Source organism: Nycticebus coucang, unplaced genomic scaffold, assembly GCF_027406575.1.
Source record: "Nycticebus coucang isolate mNycCou1 unplaced genomic scaffold, mNycCou1.pri scaffold_70, whole genome shotgun sequence".
In the NCBI taxonomy this organism is placed as follows: domain Eukaryota; kingdom Metazoa; phylum Chordata; class Mammalia; order Primates; family Lorisidae; genus Nycticebus; species Nycticebus coucang.
This window is the reverse complement of record NW_026515597.1, coordinates 423,294-442,974: the sequence shown is the minus strand read 5'-3', so window position 1 is coordinate 442,974 and position 19,681 is coordinate 423,294. Positions and strand designations below refer to the sequence as shown.

At 39.4% G+C, this 19,681-nt stretch overlaps 2 protein-coding genes across 2 annotated transcripts in view; both read right to left on the bottom strand.

Annotated features, from left to right (window-relative positions):
- Positions 1–3,383, bottom strand: part of LOC128579607 (neurofilament medium polypeptide-like) — a gene marked incomplete at its 3' end in the record, with an annotated part of 132,562 nt that extends 129,179 nt beyond the window's left edge. Inside the window, exons 1-2 of the mRNA XM_053581597.1 lie at positions 3,333–3,383; positions 207–664 (exon numbers count right to left, since the gene is read on the bottom strand). Of these exons, the coding sequence (XP_053437572.1) occupies positions 207–309 (103 nt within the window). The remainder of the gene's footprint in view (positions 1–206; positions 665–3,332) is intronic.
- A 1,322-nt stretch (positions 3,384–4,705) lies between these two features.
- The window catches only part of LOC128579606 (POTE ankyrin domain family member B-like), a 76,726-nt gene continuing 61,750 nt past the window's right edge, over positions 4,706–19,681 (bottom strand). The window contains exon 17 of the mRNA XM_053581596.1: positions 4,706–4,917. Within this exon, the coding sequence (XP_053437571.1) occupies positions 4,706–4,917 (212 nt within the window). The remainder of the gene's footprint in view (positions 4,918–19,681) is intronic.

Below are 19,681 nucleotides of genomic sequence, written 5' to 3'. Positions count from 1 at the left end.
TCAGTAAGATGGAATAATTAAAGTTAAACATGACTGAGATGTTAACATGAAGTGCTCCTCTAAGTAAAGATTTGAATTCCAAGAAGCACTTGGAAAGTTGTGGAGTCACCAAATTCACCTCTGTCATTTCCCTAACAAGGACAGGGATGCCAAATCAGAGAACAATGGGAGGCAGAATGACAACAACAACAACAAAAGAAAATTACCTGTTGCAGCTGGTTTAACTTTAATCCTTTGTACTCCTTTTTTTGGAGTAGGAGGTTTTATGTCAGCATCGTGCACAGTGAGCTTTGAAACAAATTGTATCATAAGTAAAGCACAATTTCACACAATGTACAGAAAATAATTCCCTCACATGAAGGGAATTAGGAAACAACTACTTTATAGAAAAAAAAAAAAAAAAAAAAACAATAATAACATTTGCAAAAAAAGCCAGCCATCTTTGTTCAAAGTAACCTGATCTGATTAACTAGTATCAATGCAACATATATCAGATGCCTGATCCTTCTGGAGAAAAGAAATGCCTCCCTGTGTTCTGCCCCAATCCAGCACTTCCTCCTCCTTCCAGTAATCTCTGGAGCTGCAGTAATCCAATCTTCTCTGTGTGTGCAAATTTCCTGAATGAATATTGTTACCTGATACTGAGGTTGTGTCTTAACATGCACTGAAAAACAAAGAGAACATAGTAATCAGTGTAAATGTAAATATGACAAAGCCAAACATACAGTGGAGGAGAGTTCCTATTGAGCTGAACCCCCAAGCTGGGCTTAGAAAATAAATACTTTAGGTTTCGGGCTGCTTTTTCTCTCTTTTATTGGCGGATTGATTGATTTATGGGCAGACAGGAGCATAACAGACAAAAACTGAAGACAACAGGAATACAAGTTTAATATAATATACAGTTAAAACTTCAAAAGTGAGATTATGTTTCAAATGAAAATCACTCATATAGAAAAGTGCACATACAGAAGAGTGAAGAGTGGTCTTTATTTGAAGGAGCAAATCATGACCCAGAGAGCATAAAAGGCAAGGCCGATGGCAGAAGCTTACAGCATGCCTTTACTACAACCCAAAACATCATTTGTACAATAGGCTGCAATTAAGTGCCAAGTTCTTCAGTTTGTGGATGTCATTTAGGAAGAAACACAGCTATGAAGACAGTTCAGATGAGGGCATAATCCATTTCTCATTAGAGAAAGGGTTCAATCGATCTGCATGGCTAGACCCTTGTAGAATAGCAGTTTTAGAAATTTGATCTTCTCCATACCCACAAGAGACACAAGTATACCAATATTTCTTAGGCCCTCTACTTTTGTGCTGTTAATTTTCTTCCTCAATTCATATAAGAGGTATGTGAGAAATTACATATACTGAGCTATCTATGGTGAACTATTTATCAAAAAGGAAACACTGAATGGCCATATAATTATTAGATGTTGGGTGGCTCCTGTGACTCAAAGGAGTAGGGCACTGGCCCCATATGCCAGAGGTGGCAGATTCAAACCAAGCCCTGGACCTACAAACCACAAAAAAAAAAAAAAAAGTTAAAATGTTTTTAAAAAATAATTACTAGATGTTAATGAATTTTTATATTCAAAAATCACTAGAATATTCATTGAATATGACATTAAATTTCATAAGAGGCAAAAATAAGCTTTTAGGCTTTTTTTAAATTTTCAGAATATTTGGGGATACATATTTTGCTTGCATACTTTACTTTTATACAGATTGAATCAAATGCTAAGTGTACTGTTTCTAAAATTAGTGTTCTTGAAGATCTCACATTAAGGGAATTAGGAAACAACTACTTTATAGAAAAAAAAAAAAACATTTGCAAAAAAAGCCAGCCATCTTTGTTCAAAGTAACCTGATCTGATTAACTAGTATCAATGCAACATATATCTCAGATGCCTGATCCTTCTGGAGAAAAGAAATGCCTCCCTGTGTTCTGCCCCAATCCAGCACTTCCTCCTCCTTCCAGTCATCTCTGCAGCTGCAGTAATCAAATCTTCTCTGTGTGTGCAAATTTCCTGAAGCCACCTGAACTGAGTTCTGTCATGTTTGCTCATCACTAACTGAGAAATTACCTCGCTAAACTTCTTTCCTCTATGCCCACTCACAAGCCCTCTTCGTTTGCCAAAAAAAAAAAAAATCTTGCAATCTGCCATCTGCATTCTTTTGATAGATTATTTCCACCACCTCTTTCCTCTTTATTTAGCAAAACATCATATATCTAGTGTTTCAATATCTCTATCATTCAGTGTTATCCTCCAGCTAGAAAAATGCTCAAAAATAAGAACAAAATAATGCTTTCCTTTGATTCTAGGTTGGAAGTGCTCTTCAATGGCGCCTCCTACACATTCCTCTACAGAGAACTCTATGCCCTAGTTATTCAGGGCGTTCTGAGGACCAACAGTACTGGAAACAAATGAGAATGCATTACGACTGTAGAATCACAAACCTGCTCAATCACGATGTGCATCTTTAACATGGTCCCCATTGATTTCTTAATGTTTGAGAATATCTGGTCTTTAAAGAGTATTAGTCCACATTTCTTTACCTAAAAATAGCCCTTGGAATACAGCCTCCAGTTTCTCCCAGTCACATATTCCACACTGAAATGGCATTTAAAATCACCATGTTTCTAATGGAATGTTACTGGGCTACAGCTTTCCTGACCTCTCCACGAATAACCCCATTGTCTTCTATCCACTTCCATAAAATTGAACCATATGCTATGAAGAAACATCACTTTATATGACATGAAATTGCTTACACGTAACAGCTCCACACTCCATCAAACAGCTCTGCATGAACAGGGGCCTCAGCCCTTAATGGCTTCCAAACAGTGAGAAACACAGGGAGAACAAGGATTTTGGTGCTACTTGTCTCACTCATTTTGGCACTGGAAGATCTTCATCTTTACTACATTCTTCCCACCTAACACTTTAATCTACCTTTTACTTAAGAAATATTTTATTGGACCACCCTGACATTACATCCATCTGCTCCTTTTCTCTCCATGTACTCTCTGTACTGTCTGCTTTCCCAGTTCTTCATCCCCTTTTGTAAAGCTGTCCTCTTCCTGATTTCTTGTCTTTGCTCAGCTCTCGCACTATACTGAGATGGGACTAAAGATTCAGTTCCTTAAGTGATACTCTCGATTTCATCATCTGTTGCTGACACCTGAGAAGACATACAATTTATCACTGTTTTGCTTCATCTTTTCTTTTTTCTACCATACATATCTAAAAGCCAAGATGGTTTTTGGTGCTCACGTTCTTCAATAAACATTATTTCACATGACATTTCCCATAAGTTGTAGTGCTTACCCTTTACTTGTTTGGGTACTGTCTTGTATCCATTTGAATTGCCAGTCCAAGAACCACTAAGATCCTCCTTGGTAAGATTCTCTGATAAATTCTGTTAAAATTAACATCAACATTGAGTTTAAAGTACTTTATAATTAAAATAAGTGGTATCAACATTTCCTAATCATTTTTGTCAAAAATATTTGAATTATCTACTCTAAGATCAAAGTTTTTTAACCTTTAAAGAAAGAAGAATGTCTTGAAAACCAAAGCATTGCAGCTATACATATGCTCTCGAGATGAACCTTACCTTCCACTTGTGTATGGCTATTGATTCTGTAAATTGAGCATAGGCAGCCAAAGGAAACATATTCGAAGACAAAACATTAACTCATGTTATATAGCAACAAGGAACTTACTTCACCTTCCATAACATTACTTTGCATTCTCCACCAAACACAGATCAACATTGTGAAAAATATAATACATGGGATATCATACTTCTGGCATTACATCCTTAAAATATTTCTCACTCTAGAAATATGTCAGTGATAACACTAGATACTGGCATAATGGGCAACTTGGGAGTACATCATGTCGAGTATGAGCTCAAAAATGTCAATGCTGCTTCATTTAGCTAAACAAGGCCTTGAAGACATCAAAATGTTTTGTGATAAAATATTTACTGATAGGAAAAATTGTTGAAGAAAAAGATATCCTCTGATAAGAACAACTTACCTTATGTTTATGTTTAAGTAAAAGCAAGTAAACAGGACATACACTGTGCAACTCCTTCCCAATTAGGAAACAACTTCAAGAAAGTATGGAAAGCCTTAATAAAGAGGGAAGGATGGAGGCGGAGCATGATGGCAGATGGGGCGGACATGTAGCCGACCTCTCCCAAGTCATCAGGTGAGAGGAAGAGTGGTCTGGACCCTTCCCACGCGTGGATTATTGGTGTGGACGGACAGCTGGAGACACTCAGCAAATTGGCAGATTGCTGTATATGAGGGGTAATTTAAAACCACAGACTGTTGTAGAGATTTTTCCCTGCTTGGCCATGCTGGCTGGCAGGCCCCTCCCTTACGGGGGACAGCAGCTTCCAATTACTGGCAAAACCCAACTTACGAAAATGTACTCCTGAGCTAAGGATGGCACCCGAAAGGAGAGCTACTCAAAACCACAGAGAGCTCGGCAACCCAATGGAAAATTGAAGGGAAGGGATACCGCCTGGGAAACAGACATTTTGAACTATCCAAAATGGCAGACGCCTTCCCCCAGAACAACAGGAGTGATTAAATAGACCAGAGCATCCCTGGTGGGGAATGTTGGAGGGGGCTGGCAGTTCAGGCTGCATGGCAAACTGGCAGGTGGCTGGACTGAAAAGTCCCAATTCAAAAGGGAAACTCTGAACCACAACACTGAGAATAAGGTCCCCGAACCCAGCCACGGGACCTGTCAGCAGCCACGGGAGCCACCAGCAGCCAACACCCTTCCCAACAGCCGACTGCAGTCGCCAGTTTGTAGAAGAACGTCGGAGCAGAGTGGAAAGATTTGTGAAGCGTGGACTGCTGCAACGAGTTGGGAGGTCGGACAGGAGTGCCATCTGGAACAGAGCAGCTGAGGTTGCGCAATACTTAGGTGACAAACTTTGACCAAAACTCCAAAATGGCGATCGGCCAGGTAGGGTGCTTAGGTGGTAACAGTATAAACTGTGAATCAGGTATAAGCCTGGAAACTACTCACAGCGCCTCCTGGTGTCCAGAAAGTATACTGCATTATAAATATATTCCTACGAAAATTGATCCCTACATCATACATACAGATGTATATTTCTACATATGTACAAGAATAATATTTTTGTGATTGGTGCCATTTTTTCTTTTTCTCTTTTTTTTTGTTCTGTTTTTTTCCTCACCATTTTCTTGGAGGAACTATTATTATTTTTTATGATTTTTATAGACATATTTTTATTTCCTTTTTTTCTAATTTTAATTTCTCTTTTCTTACTTCTTTAACTTTTTTATGAACACCACTTTTTTCTTTTTTTTCAATTATTTTACATTTATCACTATTTTTATTGTAGTTGTTTTTTGTTGCTGTTGTCATGGGTGTTGTCTGTATGTCTATCTATCTCTGTCTGTGCATCTACGGGCTCGTGTGTCTGGTAGCCTTTGTATATGTTTATGTGATCATTTGGTCTCAATGAGTTTCGTGTTACGACCTGCAATTCTGAGCTCCCAGCACTTCCCTCCACTCTCACTCTGAGGTCTGGAGGCCTGTCCCCCAGGAGTCCAGAGTCTTGTGTGATTTCTCGAGGGGTGTGGACAGGACCTGGACTGCAGTTGGTCAGAGCTGATTCTGTGGCATGGGAGTGAGGAGACGATGGTCAGCTGAGAGGGAATCACGCCGCAGCGGCAGTGCCCCGAGGCACAGAGCAGCAGTCATCTTTAGCAACAAAAAGGCAAACGCTCAGATTTCCCAAAGCAACTCCCCCTGTCTCCCTGGGCAACTAAAGGAGGCCAGGCATCTTCTCAGATGGCAACCACCACAGAACAGATTTGGGACTGAAACACAGGCCCCATGAGTAAAGGGTTTGCCTGAGGCGGTACTGGCCTGGGTGGAACACAAGGACTAGAAAAAGCACGTGCAGAACAAGGAAACTCCCAGAGTGGGCTCACCAAGAGGACCACTCTACTGAGCATAAGACGCACCCGGCCCTCAGGGGATCATCAGCCTATAGACAAAGGAGGACAGGAGGCTAGAGCTGACAGCTGACCGTGCTGCAAATAAAAACCTGCAGGAGTAAAGACAGGGCCTGAGGCACAGGTTCTGGGAATTCAAATCAGCCCCTCCTCTGCAGAGGAATTTAGCTAGGACAGAAACAAACTCCAACAAGGTTGTTCTGTTGGGCCAGTAACATTAATCTAGGGCGCGGCTGGAACAAAGTGAACACCCCCCAGCCTCCATCAACCGCCCGAGTTTGACAGGTCTCACCACCCCCTAATGGATAGAGGCAGAGAGCAGTGGCCTGGCTGAGCAGACACAGACTTCCTTGTGATATAGGTAGGTGCAAACCTCTGGAGTATCTGCTCACTGGAGACAACTGACTGGGTAACAGCCCTGCGGGGCTAGACGTGACTGGGTGTGACAGAAATTCAAGATGGGGAAGAAGGTATCAAACTTCCCAGACTAATGTGTTTGCTGGTTGGGTCCTCCAGAATTTACGGAGCACCAGAGCAAGTCATATTTGAGTTGTCACCAGACCCCTGCGTTCCAGTTGCCAGAGACCTTTTAAACTCTCCCACCTGAGGCAGGTGCTGACTGACACAATTGATTTGGACCTTTTGAACTGAGCCAATTGCCTGAGGACTATTCAAATGGTGCCCTGGGTGTGTTGTTGTAAGAAAGTTTGATTTTCTTTTCCAATTCTTGCCTGTGGAGGGCAGGGTGACTTAATTGCTGGTAATACTCCACAGCTGATACTTCAACCCAGAGTAACTGTTTCACTAGGGGTGAACAGAGACCAGCTGAAAACAAGACAGAACCACTTAGCCCCACCACATCAAATAGATCCCCAACATCTCAGGCTGTAGCACTGCACGGGTCCTCGACAAGGCTCCAGAGGAAAAATCAAATGGTGTAAAGTAATCGTGGGGCACAATTGGTGGAAAAATTCTGGTAACATGAATAACCAGAATAGATCAACAACTCCCAAAGGACAGATATGGCAGATGTAGCTGAAGATCCCATTGATAAACAGCTGGCTGAGATGTCAGAAATCAAATTCAGAATTTGGATTGCAAACAAGATTAATTGAATGGAGGAAAATCTGGAATTAGAAATCCGAAGAGCAATTCAAAAGTCAGAATTAGAAATTTGAGGAGAAATTAAAACATTGTCTCAAGAATTTAATGAATTTAAAGACAAAACCACCAAAGATTTCGATGCACTGAAGCAAGCATTTGCAGCCCTCAAAGATCTAAAAAATACAGTAGAATCCCTCAGTAACAGAGTGGAGCAGGCAGAAGAAAGGATTTCTGACATTGAAGACAAGGTGTTTGAACACTCCCAAACTCTCAAAGAAGATGAGAAATGGAGAGCAAAAATGTATCATTCTCTCAGAGAGCTCTGGGATAATTTGAAGAAGGCTAAAATCCGCCTCATTGGAATCACTGAAAGTGATGAAGAGGTCTTGCAAGGCACAGAGGCCCTTCTTCATGAAATTATGAAAGAGAATTTTCAAGATATGTCAAGATATTCTGAAATCCAGATAGCAGACAGTTTCAGAACCCCAGCACAACTCAATCCAAACAAGATATCCCCCAGGCATGTCATAATTAACTTCACTAGTGTCAATATGAAGGCGAAAATAATGAAAGCAGCTAGATGCAAGAAATCTATTACCCACAAAGGGAAGAATATTAGAATGACGGAGGATGTCTCTGCTGAAACTTTTAAAGCCAGAAGAGGGTTGTCCTCGACCTTTAATTTCCTAAAGCAAAATAATTTTCAACTCCGGATCCTGTATACATATAAACTGAGTTTCATTTATGATGGAGAAATTAAATCCTTTATGGCATTCATATGTTGAAGAAATTTGCCATGACCAAATCAGTACTCCAGGATATTCTCAGAACTATCCTCCATAGCGACACCCCAATCCTCTACCAAAAAAAGAACTCACTCAGAAACTTTGATCAAACTCCAACTTCCACAGTGGAGAAAGGACTAAAATTGTCCACTGGACTTTCAAAAAACTTGATACCCAAAATTTTACCAGACATATCAATATTCTCCATTAATGTGAACGACTTAAAGTGTCCTCTAAAGAGGCACAGTATAGCTGACTGTATACAAAAAGTCAGGTCAGATATTTGCTGCATATAAGTGTAACATCTTACCTTAAAAGATAAATATAGATTCAGGGTGAAAGGATGGTCATCCATATTTCAGGCAAATGGTAATGAGAAAAAAGCAGGTGTTGCAATTCTATTTGCTGACACAATAGGCTTTAAACCAACAAAAGTAAAGAAAGACAAAAATGGTCACTACATATTTGTTAAGGGTAATCCTCAATATGATGAGATTCCAATTATGAATATTTATGCACACAAACAGAATGCTCCTCAATTTATAAGAGAAACTCTAAAAGACATGAGCAACTTGATTTCCTCCAGCTCCATAATAGTCGGAGATTTCAACACTCCTTTGGCAGTGCTGGATAGATCCGCCATTAAGAAGCTGAGCAGACTTCTAACTCTCTTTGGAAGTGCTCTAAACTTTCTCTTTGTTCTTCCTAAATAAAATCTCTCTTTGCTGCCCTGAGACTTGTCTCAGCCAAGTAATTGAACCAGGTCAGCTGGGTTTGGGGAACTGGGACCTCCAATCCTCAACGGTTGAGAGACAGAGTCTCATTCTGTTATCCAGCCTGGAGTGCACACAATGAGTGTTCACAGCTCATTGCAACCTTGAACTCCTGGGTTCAAGCATTCCTTCCAACTCAGCCTCCCAAGCAGCTGAGACCACAGTCCACAGGCACGAGAACTTAAAGAGCAAGAGGAAGTGAAAGGAAAATTAGGGCAAGGAAACAGATAAAAGAAATCACCCATGAGGAAGAATCAGCAGAAAACTCCAGGCAACATGAAGAACCAGTCCAGAACAACCCCACCAAGGGACCATGAGGTAGCTACTGCAGAGGATTCCACCTACACAGAAATGTTAGGAATGACAGAAAGGGAATTTAGAATACACATGTTGAAAACAATGAAAGAAATGATGGAAACAATGAAGGAAACTGCTAACAAAGTGGAAACTAACCAAAAGGAAATCCAAAAACAGAATCAAATCAGAGATGAACGATATGAAGAATATAAAAAGGATATAGCAGAGCTGAAGGAAATGAAACAGTCAATCAGGGAACTTAAAGATGCAATGGAAAGTATCAGCAACAGGTTAGACCATGCAGAAGAAAGAATTTCAGAGGTAGAAGACAAAGTTTTTGAGGTAACTCAGATAGTAAAAGAGGCAGAAAAGAAGAGAGAGAAAGCAGAACTTTCCCTGTCAGAATTATGGGACTTTATGAAGCGTTCCAACATACGAGTTATAGGAATTCCAGAAGGGGAAGAAGAATGTCCCAGAGGAATGGAAGCCATACTAGAGAATATTATAAAAGAAAATTTCCCAAATATCACCAAAGATTCTGACACAGTGCTTTCAGAGGGATATCGGACCCCAGGTCGCCTCAACTCTAACCGAGCTTCTCCAAGACACATTGTGATGAACCTGTCCAAAGTCAAGACAAAAGAAAAGATTCTGCAAGCTGCCAGGAGTAAGCGCCACTTGACATACAGGGGCAAATCAATTAGACTGACCGCAGACTTCTCTAATGACACTTTCCAAGCAAGAAGACAATGGTCATCTACCTTTAATCTACTTAAACAGAACAATTTCCAGCCCAGAATTCTGTACCCTGCTAAGCTAAGCTTCAAAATTGATGGAGAAATCAAATCATTTATGGATATACAAACATTGAGGAAATTCGCCACAACAAGACCAGCTCTACAGGAAATACTTCAACCTGTTCTGCACACGGACCACCACAATGGATCAGCAGCAAAGTAAGAACTCGGAAATTAAACGACAGAACCAAACCTCCACACTGATGCAAAAGACAAAACTAAGCAATGGACTCTCACAAAATAAGACGAATAGAATACTACCACACTTATCAATTATCTCTATAAATGTTAATGGCTTGAATTCCCCACTGAAGAGACACAGATTGGTTGACTGGATTAAAAAAACACAAGCCATCCATTTGCTGTCTGCAAGAAACACACCTGGCTTCAAAAGACAAATTAAAGCTCCGAGTCAAGGATTGGAAGACAATTTTTCAGGCAAATGGAATTCAGAAGAAAAGAGGAGTTGCAATCTTATTTTCAGATACATGTGGATTTAAAGCAATTTAAGTCAAAAAAGACAAAGATGGTCACTTTATATTGGTCAAGGGAAAAATACAACATGAAGACATTTCAATTCTAAATATCTATGCATCCAATTTAAATGCTCCCAGATTCTTGAAACAGACCTTACTCAGTCTGAGCAATATGATATCTGATAAAACCATCATAACAGGGGACCTTAACACTCCTCTTACAGAGCTGGACAGATCCTCTAAACAGAAATTAAACAAGGATATAAGAGACTTAAATGAGACCCTAGAACAACTGTGCTTGATAGACGCATATACAACACTCCATCCCAAAGATAAAGAATATAAATTCTTCTCATCACCCCATGGAACATTCTCCAAAATTGACCATATCCTGGGACACAAAACAATTATCAACAGAATCAAAAGAATTGAAATTTTAACTTGTATCTTCTCAGACCATAAGGCACTAAAGGTGGAACTCAACTCTAACAAAAATGCTCGACCCCACCCAAAGGGACGGAAACTAAACAATCTTCTGTTGAATAACAGATGGGTGAAGGAAGAAATAAAACAGGAAATTATTAACTTCCTTGAGCATAACAACAATGAAGACACAAGCTACCAAAACCTGTGGGATACTGCAAAAGCAGTTTTGAGAGGAAAATTCATCGCTTTAGATGCCTACATTCGAAAAACAGAAAGAGAGCACATCAACAATCTCACAAGAGATCTTATGGAATTGGAAAAAGAAGAACAATCTAAGCCTAAACTCAGTAGAAGAAAAGAAATATCCAAAATCAAATCAAGGATCAATGAAATTGAAAACAAAAGAATCATTCAGAAAATTAATGAAACAAGGAGTTGGTTTTTTGAAAAAATAAATAAAATAGATAAACCATTGGCCAGACTAACGAGGAATAGAAAAGTAAAATCTCTAGTAACCTCAATCAGAAATGATAAAGGGGAAATAACAACTGATCCCACAGAGATACAAGAGATCATCTCTGAATACTACCAGAAACTCTATGCCCAGAAATTTGACAATGTGAAGGAAATGGATCAATATTTGGAATCACACCCTCTCCCTAGACTCAGCCAGGAAGAAATAGAGCTCCTGAACAGACCAATTTCAAGAACTGAGATCAAAGAAACAATAAAAAAGCTTCCAACCAAAAAATGCCCTGGTCCAGATGTCTTCACTCCAGAATTCTATCAAACCTTCAAGGAAGAGCTTATAATCCTGTCCTGCAGAAATTATTCCAAAAATTGAGGAAGAAGGAATCTTCCCCAACACATTCTATGAAGCAAACATCACCCTGATACCAAAACCAGGAAAAGACCCAAACAAAAAGGAGAATTTCAGACCAATCTCACTCATGAACATAGATGCGAAAATTCTCAACAAAATCCTAGCCAATAGATTACAGCTTATCATCAAAAAAGTCATTCATCATGATGAAGTAGGCTTCATCCCAGGGATGCAAGGCTGGTTTAACATACACAAGTCTATAAACGTTATCCACCATATTAACAGAGGCAAAAATAAAGATCATATGATCCTCTCAATAGATGCAGAAAAAGCATTTGATAAAATCCAGCATCCTTTTCTAATTAGAACACTGAAGAGTATAGGCATAGGTGGCACATTTCTAAAACTGATTGAAGCTATCTATGACAAACCCACAGCCAATATTTTACTGAATGGAGTAAAACTGAAAGCTTTTCCTCTTAGAACTGGAACCAGACATGGTTGTCCTCTGTCACCTTTACTATTCAACGTCTTGCTGGAAGTTCTAGCTAATACAATTAGGCAAGACAAGGAAATAAAGGGAATCCAAATGGGAGCAGAGGAGGTCAAACTCTCCCTCTTTGCTAACGACATGATCTTATACTTAGAGAACCCCAAAGACTCAACCACAAGACTCCTAGAAGTCATCAAAAAATACAGTAATGTTTCAGGATATAAAATCAATGTCCACAAGTCAGTAGCCTTTGTGTACACCAATAACAGTCAAGATGAGAAGCTAATTAAGGACACAACTCCCTTCACCATAGTCTCAAAGAAAATGAAATTCCTAGGAATATACCTAACGAAGGAGGTGAAGAACTTCTATAAAGAAAACTATGAAATCCTCAGAAAGGAAATAGCAGAGGATATTAACAAATGGAAGAACATACCATGCTCATGGATGGGAAGAATCAACATTGTTAAAATGTCTATACTTCCCAAAGCAATCTACCTATTCAATGCCATTCCTATCAAAGTACCTACATCGTACTTTCAAGATTTGGAAAAAATGATTCTGCATTTTGTATGGAACCGGAAAAAATCCCGTATAGCTAAGGCAGTTCTCTGTAACAAAAATAAAGCTGGGGGCATCAGCATACCCGATTTTAGTCTGTACTACAAAGCCATAGTGCTCAAGACAGCATGGTACTGGCACAAAAACAGAGACATAGACACTTGGAATCGAATTGAAAACCAAGAAACGAAACTAGCATTTTGCAACCACCTAATCTTTGATAAACCAAACAAGAACATACCTTGGGGGAAAGACTCCCTATTCAATAAATGGTGTTGGGAGAACTGGATGTCTACATGTAAAAGACTGAAACTGGACCCACACCTTTCCCCACTCACAAAAATTGATTCAAGATGGATAAGGGACATAAACTTAAGGCATGAAACAATAAAAATCCTCAAAGAAAGCATAGGAAAAACACTGGAAGATATTGGCCTGGGGAAAGACTTCATGAAGAAGACTGCCATGGCAATTGCAACAACAACAAAAATAAACAAATGGGATTTCATTAAACTGAAAAGCTTCTGTACAGCTAAGGAGACAATAACCAAAGCAAAGAGACAACCTACACAATGGGAAAGGATATTTGCATATTTTCAATCAGACAAAAGCTTGATAACTAGGATCTATAGAGAACTCAACTTAATCCACATGAAAAAAGCCAACAATCCCTTATATCAATGGGCAAGAGACATGAATAGAACCTTCTCTAAAGACGACAGACGAATGGCTAACAAACACATGAAAAAATGTTCATCATCTCTATATATTAGAGAAATGCAAATCAAAACAACCCTGAGATATCATCTAACTCCATAGAGAATGGCCCACATCACAAAATCTCAAAACTGCAGATGCTGGCGTGGATGTGGAGAGAAGGGAACACTTTTACACTGCTGGTGGGACTGCAAACTAGGACAACCTTTCTGGAAGGAAGTATGGAGAAACCTCAAAGCACTCAAGCAAGACCTCCCATTTGATCCTGCAATCCCATTACTGGGCATCTACCCAGAAGGAAAGAAATCCTTTTATCATAAGGACACTTGTACTAGACTGTTTATTGCAGCTCAATTTACAATCGCCAAAATGTGGAAACAGCCTAAATGCCCACCAACCCAGGAATGGATTAACAAGCTGTGGTATATGCATACCATGGAATACAATTCAGCCATTAAAAAAAATGGAGACTTTACATCCTTCGTATTAACCTGGATGGAAGTGGAAGACATTATTCTTAGTAAAGCATCACAAGAATGGAGAAGCATGAATCCTATGTACTCAATTTTGATATGAGGACAATTAATGACAATTATGGTTATCGGGGGGGAATAGATAGAGGGAAGGAGGGAGGGGGATGGGGCCCTGGTGTGTGTCACATTTTATGGGGGCAAGACATGATTGCAAGAGGGACTTTACCTAACAATTGCAATCAATGTAACCTGGCTTATTGTACCCTCAATGAATCCCCAACAATAAAAAAAAAAAAAAAGAAGCTGAGCAAAGAAATTTTAGATTTAAACCCAGCCATCCAACATTTGGATTTAGCAGACATCTAGAGAACATTTCATCCCAACAAAACTGAATACACATACTTTTCATTAGCCAATGGAACATACTCCAAAATCGATCACAGCTTAGGTCAAAAGTCTAACCTAAGTAAATTTAAAGGAATATAACTTATTCCTTGCATCATCTCGGACCACCGTGGCATAAAAGTTGAACTCAGTAACAACAGGAATCTGCACACTCATATAAAAAAATGGAAGTTAAATAACCTTATGCTGAATGATACCTGGGTCAGAGATGAGATTAAGAAGGAAATTGCCAAATTTTTGGAACAAAACAACAATGAAGACACAAACTGTAAGAACCTCTGGGATACCGCAAAGGCAGTCCAAAGATGGAAATCTATAGCACTGCAAGCCTTCCTCAAGAGAACGGAAAGAGAGGAAGTTAACAGCATAATGGGACATCTCAAGCAACTGGAAAAGGAAGAACATTCCCACCCCAAGTAGAAGAAAATAAATAACCAAAATTAGAGCAGAATTAAATGAAATTTGAAACAAAAGAATTATATAACAGATCAATAAATCAAAGTTGTTTTTTGAAAATGTCAATAAAATAAACATTTGGCTAACCTCACCAGCAAAAAAAGAGTAAAATCTCTAATTTTATCAATCAGAAACAACAAAGACGAAATAACAACAGACTCCTCGGAAATTCAAAAGATTTTAAAGAATATTACAAGAAACTTTATTCTCAGAAATATGAAAATCTGAAGGAAATTGACCAATACTTGGAAGCACTTCATCTTCCAAGACTTAGCCAGAATCAAGTGGAACTGTTGAACATGCCAATATCAAGTTCTGAAATAGCATCAACCATACGAGATCTCCTTAAAAAGAAAAGCCTGGGACCAGATGGCTTCACGTCAGAATTCTACCAAAACTTTGAAGAGGAACTAGTACCTATGTTACTCAACCTGTTGCAAAACGTAGAAAAAGAAGGAAGACTACCCAACAAGTTCTACTAAGCAAACATCACCCTGATCCCCAAACCAGGAAAAGACCTAACAAGAAAAGAAAATTATTCACCAATATCACTAATGAATATAGATGCAAAAATATTCAACAAGATCCTAACAAAGAGAATCCGGCAACATATCAAACAAATTATACATCATGACCAAGTCGGTTTTATCCCAGGGTCTCAAGGCTGGTTTAACATACATAAATCTATAAATATAATTCACTGTATGAACAAAATAAAAAACACAGGCCACATGATTCTCTTAATTGATGCTGAAAAAAGCTTTTGACAATATCCAGCATCGTTTCATGATCAGAACACTTTAAAAAACTGGTATAGAAGGGACATTTCTTAAATTGATAGGGGCCATATAGAGCAAACCCACAGCCAATATCATATTGAATGGAGTTAAACTGAAATCATTTCCACTCAGATCAGGAACTAGACAAGGCTGCCCATTGTCTCCACTGCTCTTTAACATTGTGATGGAAGTTTTAGCCATCACAATTACGGAAGAAAAGGTGATCAAGGGTATCGATATAGGGTCAGAAGAGATCAAACTTATGCTTTTCACAGAGGATATGATTCTATATATGAAAAACACCAGGGATTCTACAACAAAACTCTTAGAAGTGATCAAGGAATACAGCAGCATCTCAGGTTACAAAATCAACACTCATAAATCATTAACCTTTATACATACCAACAATAGTCAAGCTGAAAAAACAGTTAAGGACTGTATTCCATTCACAGTAGTGCCATAGAACATGAAATATTTGGGAGTATATCTAACAAAAGATGAGAAAGATCTCTATAAAGAGAACTATGAAACTCTAAGAAAAGAAACAGCTGAAAACATTAACAAATGGAAAAACATACCATGGTCATGGTTGGGAAGAATCAACATTGTTAAAATGTCCATAGTACCCAAAGCAATATACAATTTTAATGCAATCCCTATTAAAGCCCCACTGTCATACTTTAAATATCTTGAAAAAATAATACTTAGTTTTATATGGAATCAAAAAAACCCTCGAATAGCCAAAACATTACTCAGAAATAAAAACAAAGCAGGAGGAATTATGTTACCAGACCTCAGACTATACTATATATCAATAGTGATCAAAACAGCATGGTACTGGCACAAAAACAGATAAGTAGATGTCTGGAACAGAATAGAGAACCAAAAGATGAATCCAGCCACTTACTGTTATCTGATCTTTGACATGCCAGTTAAAAACATTCAGTGGAGAAAAGATTCCCTATTTAACAAATGGTGCTGGGTGAACTGGCTGGCAACATGTAGAAGACTGAAACTGGACCCACACTTTTCACTATTAACACAGATAGACTGTCACTGGATAAAAGGTTTAAACTTAAGACATGAGACGATAAAAATACTAGAAGAGAGTGCAGGGAAAACTCTTTAAGAAATCGGTTTGGGTGAGTACTTTCTGAGGAGGACACCCCAGGCAATTGAAGCAGCTTCAAAAATACACTACTGGGACCTGATCAATCTAAAAAGCTCTGCACAGCCAAGAACACAGTAAGTAAAGCAAGCAAACAGCCCTCAGAATGGGAGAAGATATTTGCAGGTTATGGCTCCAACAAAGGTTTAATAACCAGAATCCACAGAGAACTCAAACGCATTAGCAAGAGAAGAACAAGTGATCCCATCGCAGGCTGGGCAACGGACTTGAAGAGAAACTTCTCTGAAGAACACAGGGGCATGGCCTACAGACATATGAAAAAATGCTCATCACCTTTAATCATCAGAGAAATGCAAATCAAAACTACCTTGGGATACCATCTAACTCCAGTAAGATTAGCCCCTATCACCAAATCCAAAGACCAGAGATGTTGGCGTAGATTTGGAGAAAAGGCAACACTTCTGCACTGCTGGTTAGAATGCAAATTAATACATTTCTTTAGGAAAGATATTTGGAGAACCTTTAGAGATCTAAAAATAGACCTGCTATTCAATGCTATAATTCCTCTACTAGGTTTATAAGGTTTATACCCTGAAGACAAAAAATCACATTATAACAAGGATATTTGTACCAGAATGTTTATTGCAGCCCAATTCCAATTGCTAAGTCATGGAAAAAGCCCAAGTGCCCATCGATGCATGAATGGAGTAATAAACTGTGGTATATGTACACCATGGAATATTATGCAGCCTTAAAGAAAGATGGAGACTTTACCTCTTTCATGTTTACGTGGATGGAGGTGGAACATGTTCTTCTTAGTAAAGTATCTCAAGAATGGAAGAAAAAATATCCAATGTACTCAGCCTACTATGAAACTAATTTTTGGCTTTCATATGAAAGCTATATCCCAGTTATAGCCTAAGAATATGGGGAATGGGGAGAGGCAGGGGAAGGAGGGGGGAAGATGGGCGGAGGGAGGGTGATAGGTGGGACTACACCTGTGGTGAATCTCACAAGGGTACTTGTGAAATTTAGTAAATGTAGAATGTAATTGTCTTAACACAATAACAAAGAAAATGCCAGGAAGGCTATGTTAACCAGTCTAATGAAAATGTGTCAAACTGTTCATAAAACCAATGTATGGTGCCCCATGATCACACTAATGTACACAGCTATGATTTAGTATTAATAACAAAAATTAAAAAACAATAAAAAATAATAAAATAAAAAAAATCATTTACAAAAAAATAAAATAAAAAGTGAAGGATGAAAACAAAGAAGACATTTCTTAGAATCTCCTAAAGTGTTCTGCACACTTTCTTGTACATTTTCTTTTCTATACATTATACTAATGAACATAAAAATCATGATGAAGATGGTGACCCTCAGTTCTGTTTTCTGTTCATTGTAGGAGGTAAGAGTAAAATGGTGAATAAATGTGATTAACGAAACATACAAAATTGGAAAATCAGAATGGACCAGACAACTGACAAAGGAAAAAGCAGCAGTGGGAAGGGAACCATCTACCTCGTTTGGAACTTGAACTTTTTCTTTTTGGAAGGTGAGAGTTCTACCGGCCTTCCTCATTCTGATTTGTTTACATAATTTGCTCTATTGTTTGCTTCATAAACACATATGCTTTTGATGATCTGTCTCTAGGTGGTGGGGAGAAATACACATTTTCTGATTCAGGTTTCATGATTTATACTTCTTAGATTTGCTGAACTCATCTAATGCCTCACAAACATGTTCAGCATGTACTGTTTTTCCTTCATCATAAGTGCCCATAGCAGCAGAAGCAGTGTGCCCTTTTGCTTGAATGAGGCACACTTCATTTCTTTGCTGTTATCAAGTTACAAATTTTGCATCACTAGACTGAAGCACAGTTCTGATATCTATTTTCACATTAATGGTTTTGGGGTTCCCATTTCCTGCCACTTCTCTACGGAGACAGCTTTCAGCATAAGCTCCCACAAAGAAAGAATGATAATAGTCAGAACAAACCCAATAAAGCTGTGAGCATGGCCATTTTCTTGTCTGGCATAAAAGTTGGACAAGTATTTTCCCTGCTATTCTGAACTCTCAGTCCATCTTTTCCCCGGGCCTAGAAGTCTGGAAGTCTAACCCCTGCAGAGCTCAGAGTTTCTGGTGGTTCTTTGCTAGGGCTGGGCATTGTATGGGCCATGGGACAGGCGCGCTAAAAATGTGACATGAGAAGAAGTGGAGAGATACAAGGGGTGGAGGACTGGCCCAGTGCCACCAAGTACATAGTAGCGGCTGCCAGAGGCTTGGGGACCTATGTGGTGGAAAAGCAGCAGTGATGGTACCCTGCTCCCTCCATGGTAAAATTTTGGGAAGCCATCTCACCACTTCTATGGACCACTAGAGGGAGCCCAACCTCGCCCCACAGCGGTACCAGAGGAGAAGTGTGGCTGTGTGAGAGCTGCATTCTCTGAGGGAGTAAAACACACACTGAGTCAACCCCCAGCTTGGAGCAGACTCAGGGAAAACATGACCCAGTTTCCAATGAGCACCAAAGGGTGTCAGGATTCAGTTCCCTTTGTGTGCTGGTGGCAGAATGCAACGGCCTGGTTAAGGAATCATTGACTCCCCTTTGAATTTGGAAGGTGCAGAACCCTGGCACATTTGCTCATTGGAGGGAACTCGGCAACAGACCCTCTGGATTAACATTGACTGCTCGTGGCAGATGTGAAAAGTGGGGAAGGAGTTCCAACCTCCCTGCACTAACTCATTTGCTGGGTAGGCCTTTCTGACTCCATGGAGTACCAGAACAAGTCATATTTGAACTGCCAGTGGACCCCTGTTGTCTGCTTGTTGGAGACATTTTCAACTCTCCCACATGAACAGCGATTCTGCTGCCCAGGACAATTAGTTTAGAACTCCTGACCTGGGCTGGCTACCTGGGGATGCTCCAAGGTTGAACCCTGGTAGGGTTGAAATGGGAGAGACTGATTCTCCTCTTCAAGTTGTTGCTGCTTGGGGGTGTGGTGTCTTAGTTGCTTTTATCTCTCCCCAGCTAAGATTTCAGACAAAAGCCATTGATTCCCTAGGAATGGATAAAGGCTGGCTGAATACAAAACAGAGCCACCTAGCCCCATCACACCTACCATGTCCCCAGACTCTCAGGATGCACGATGGAAAGAGACCTTT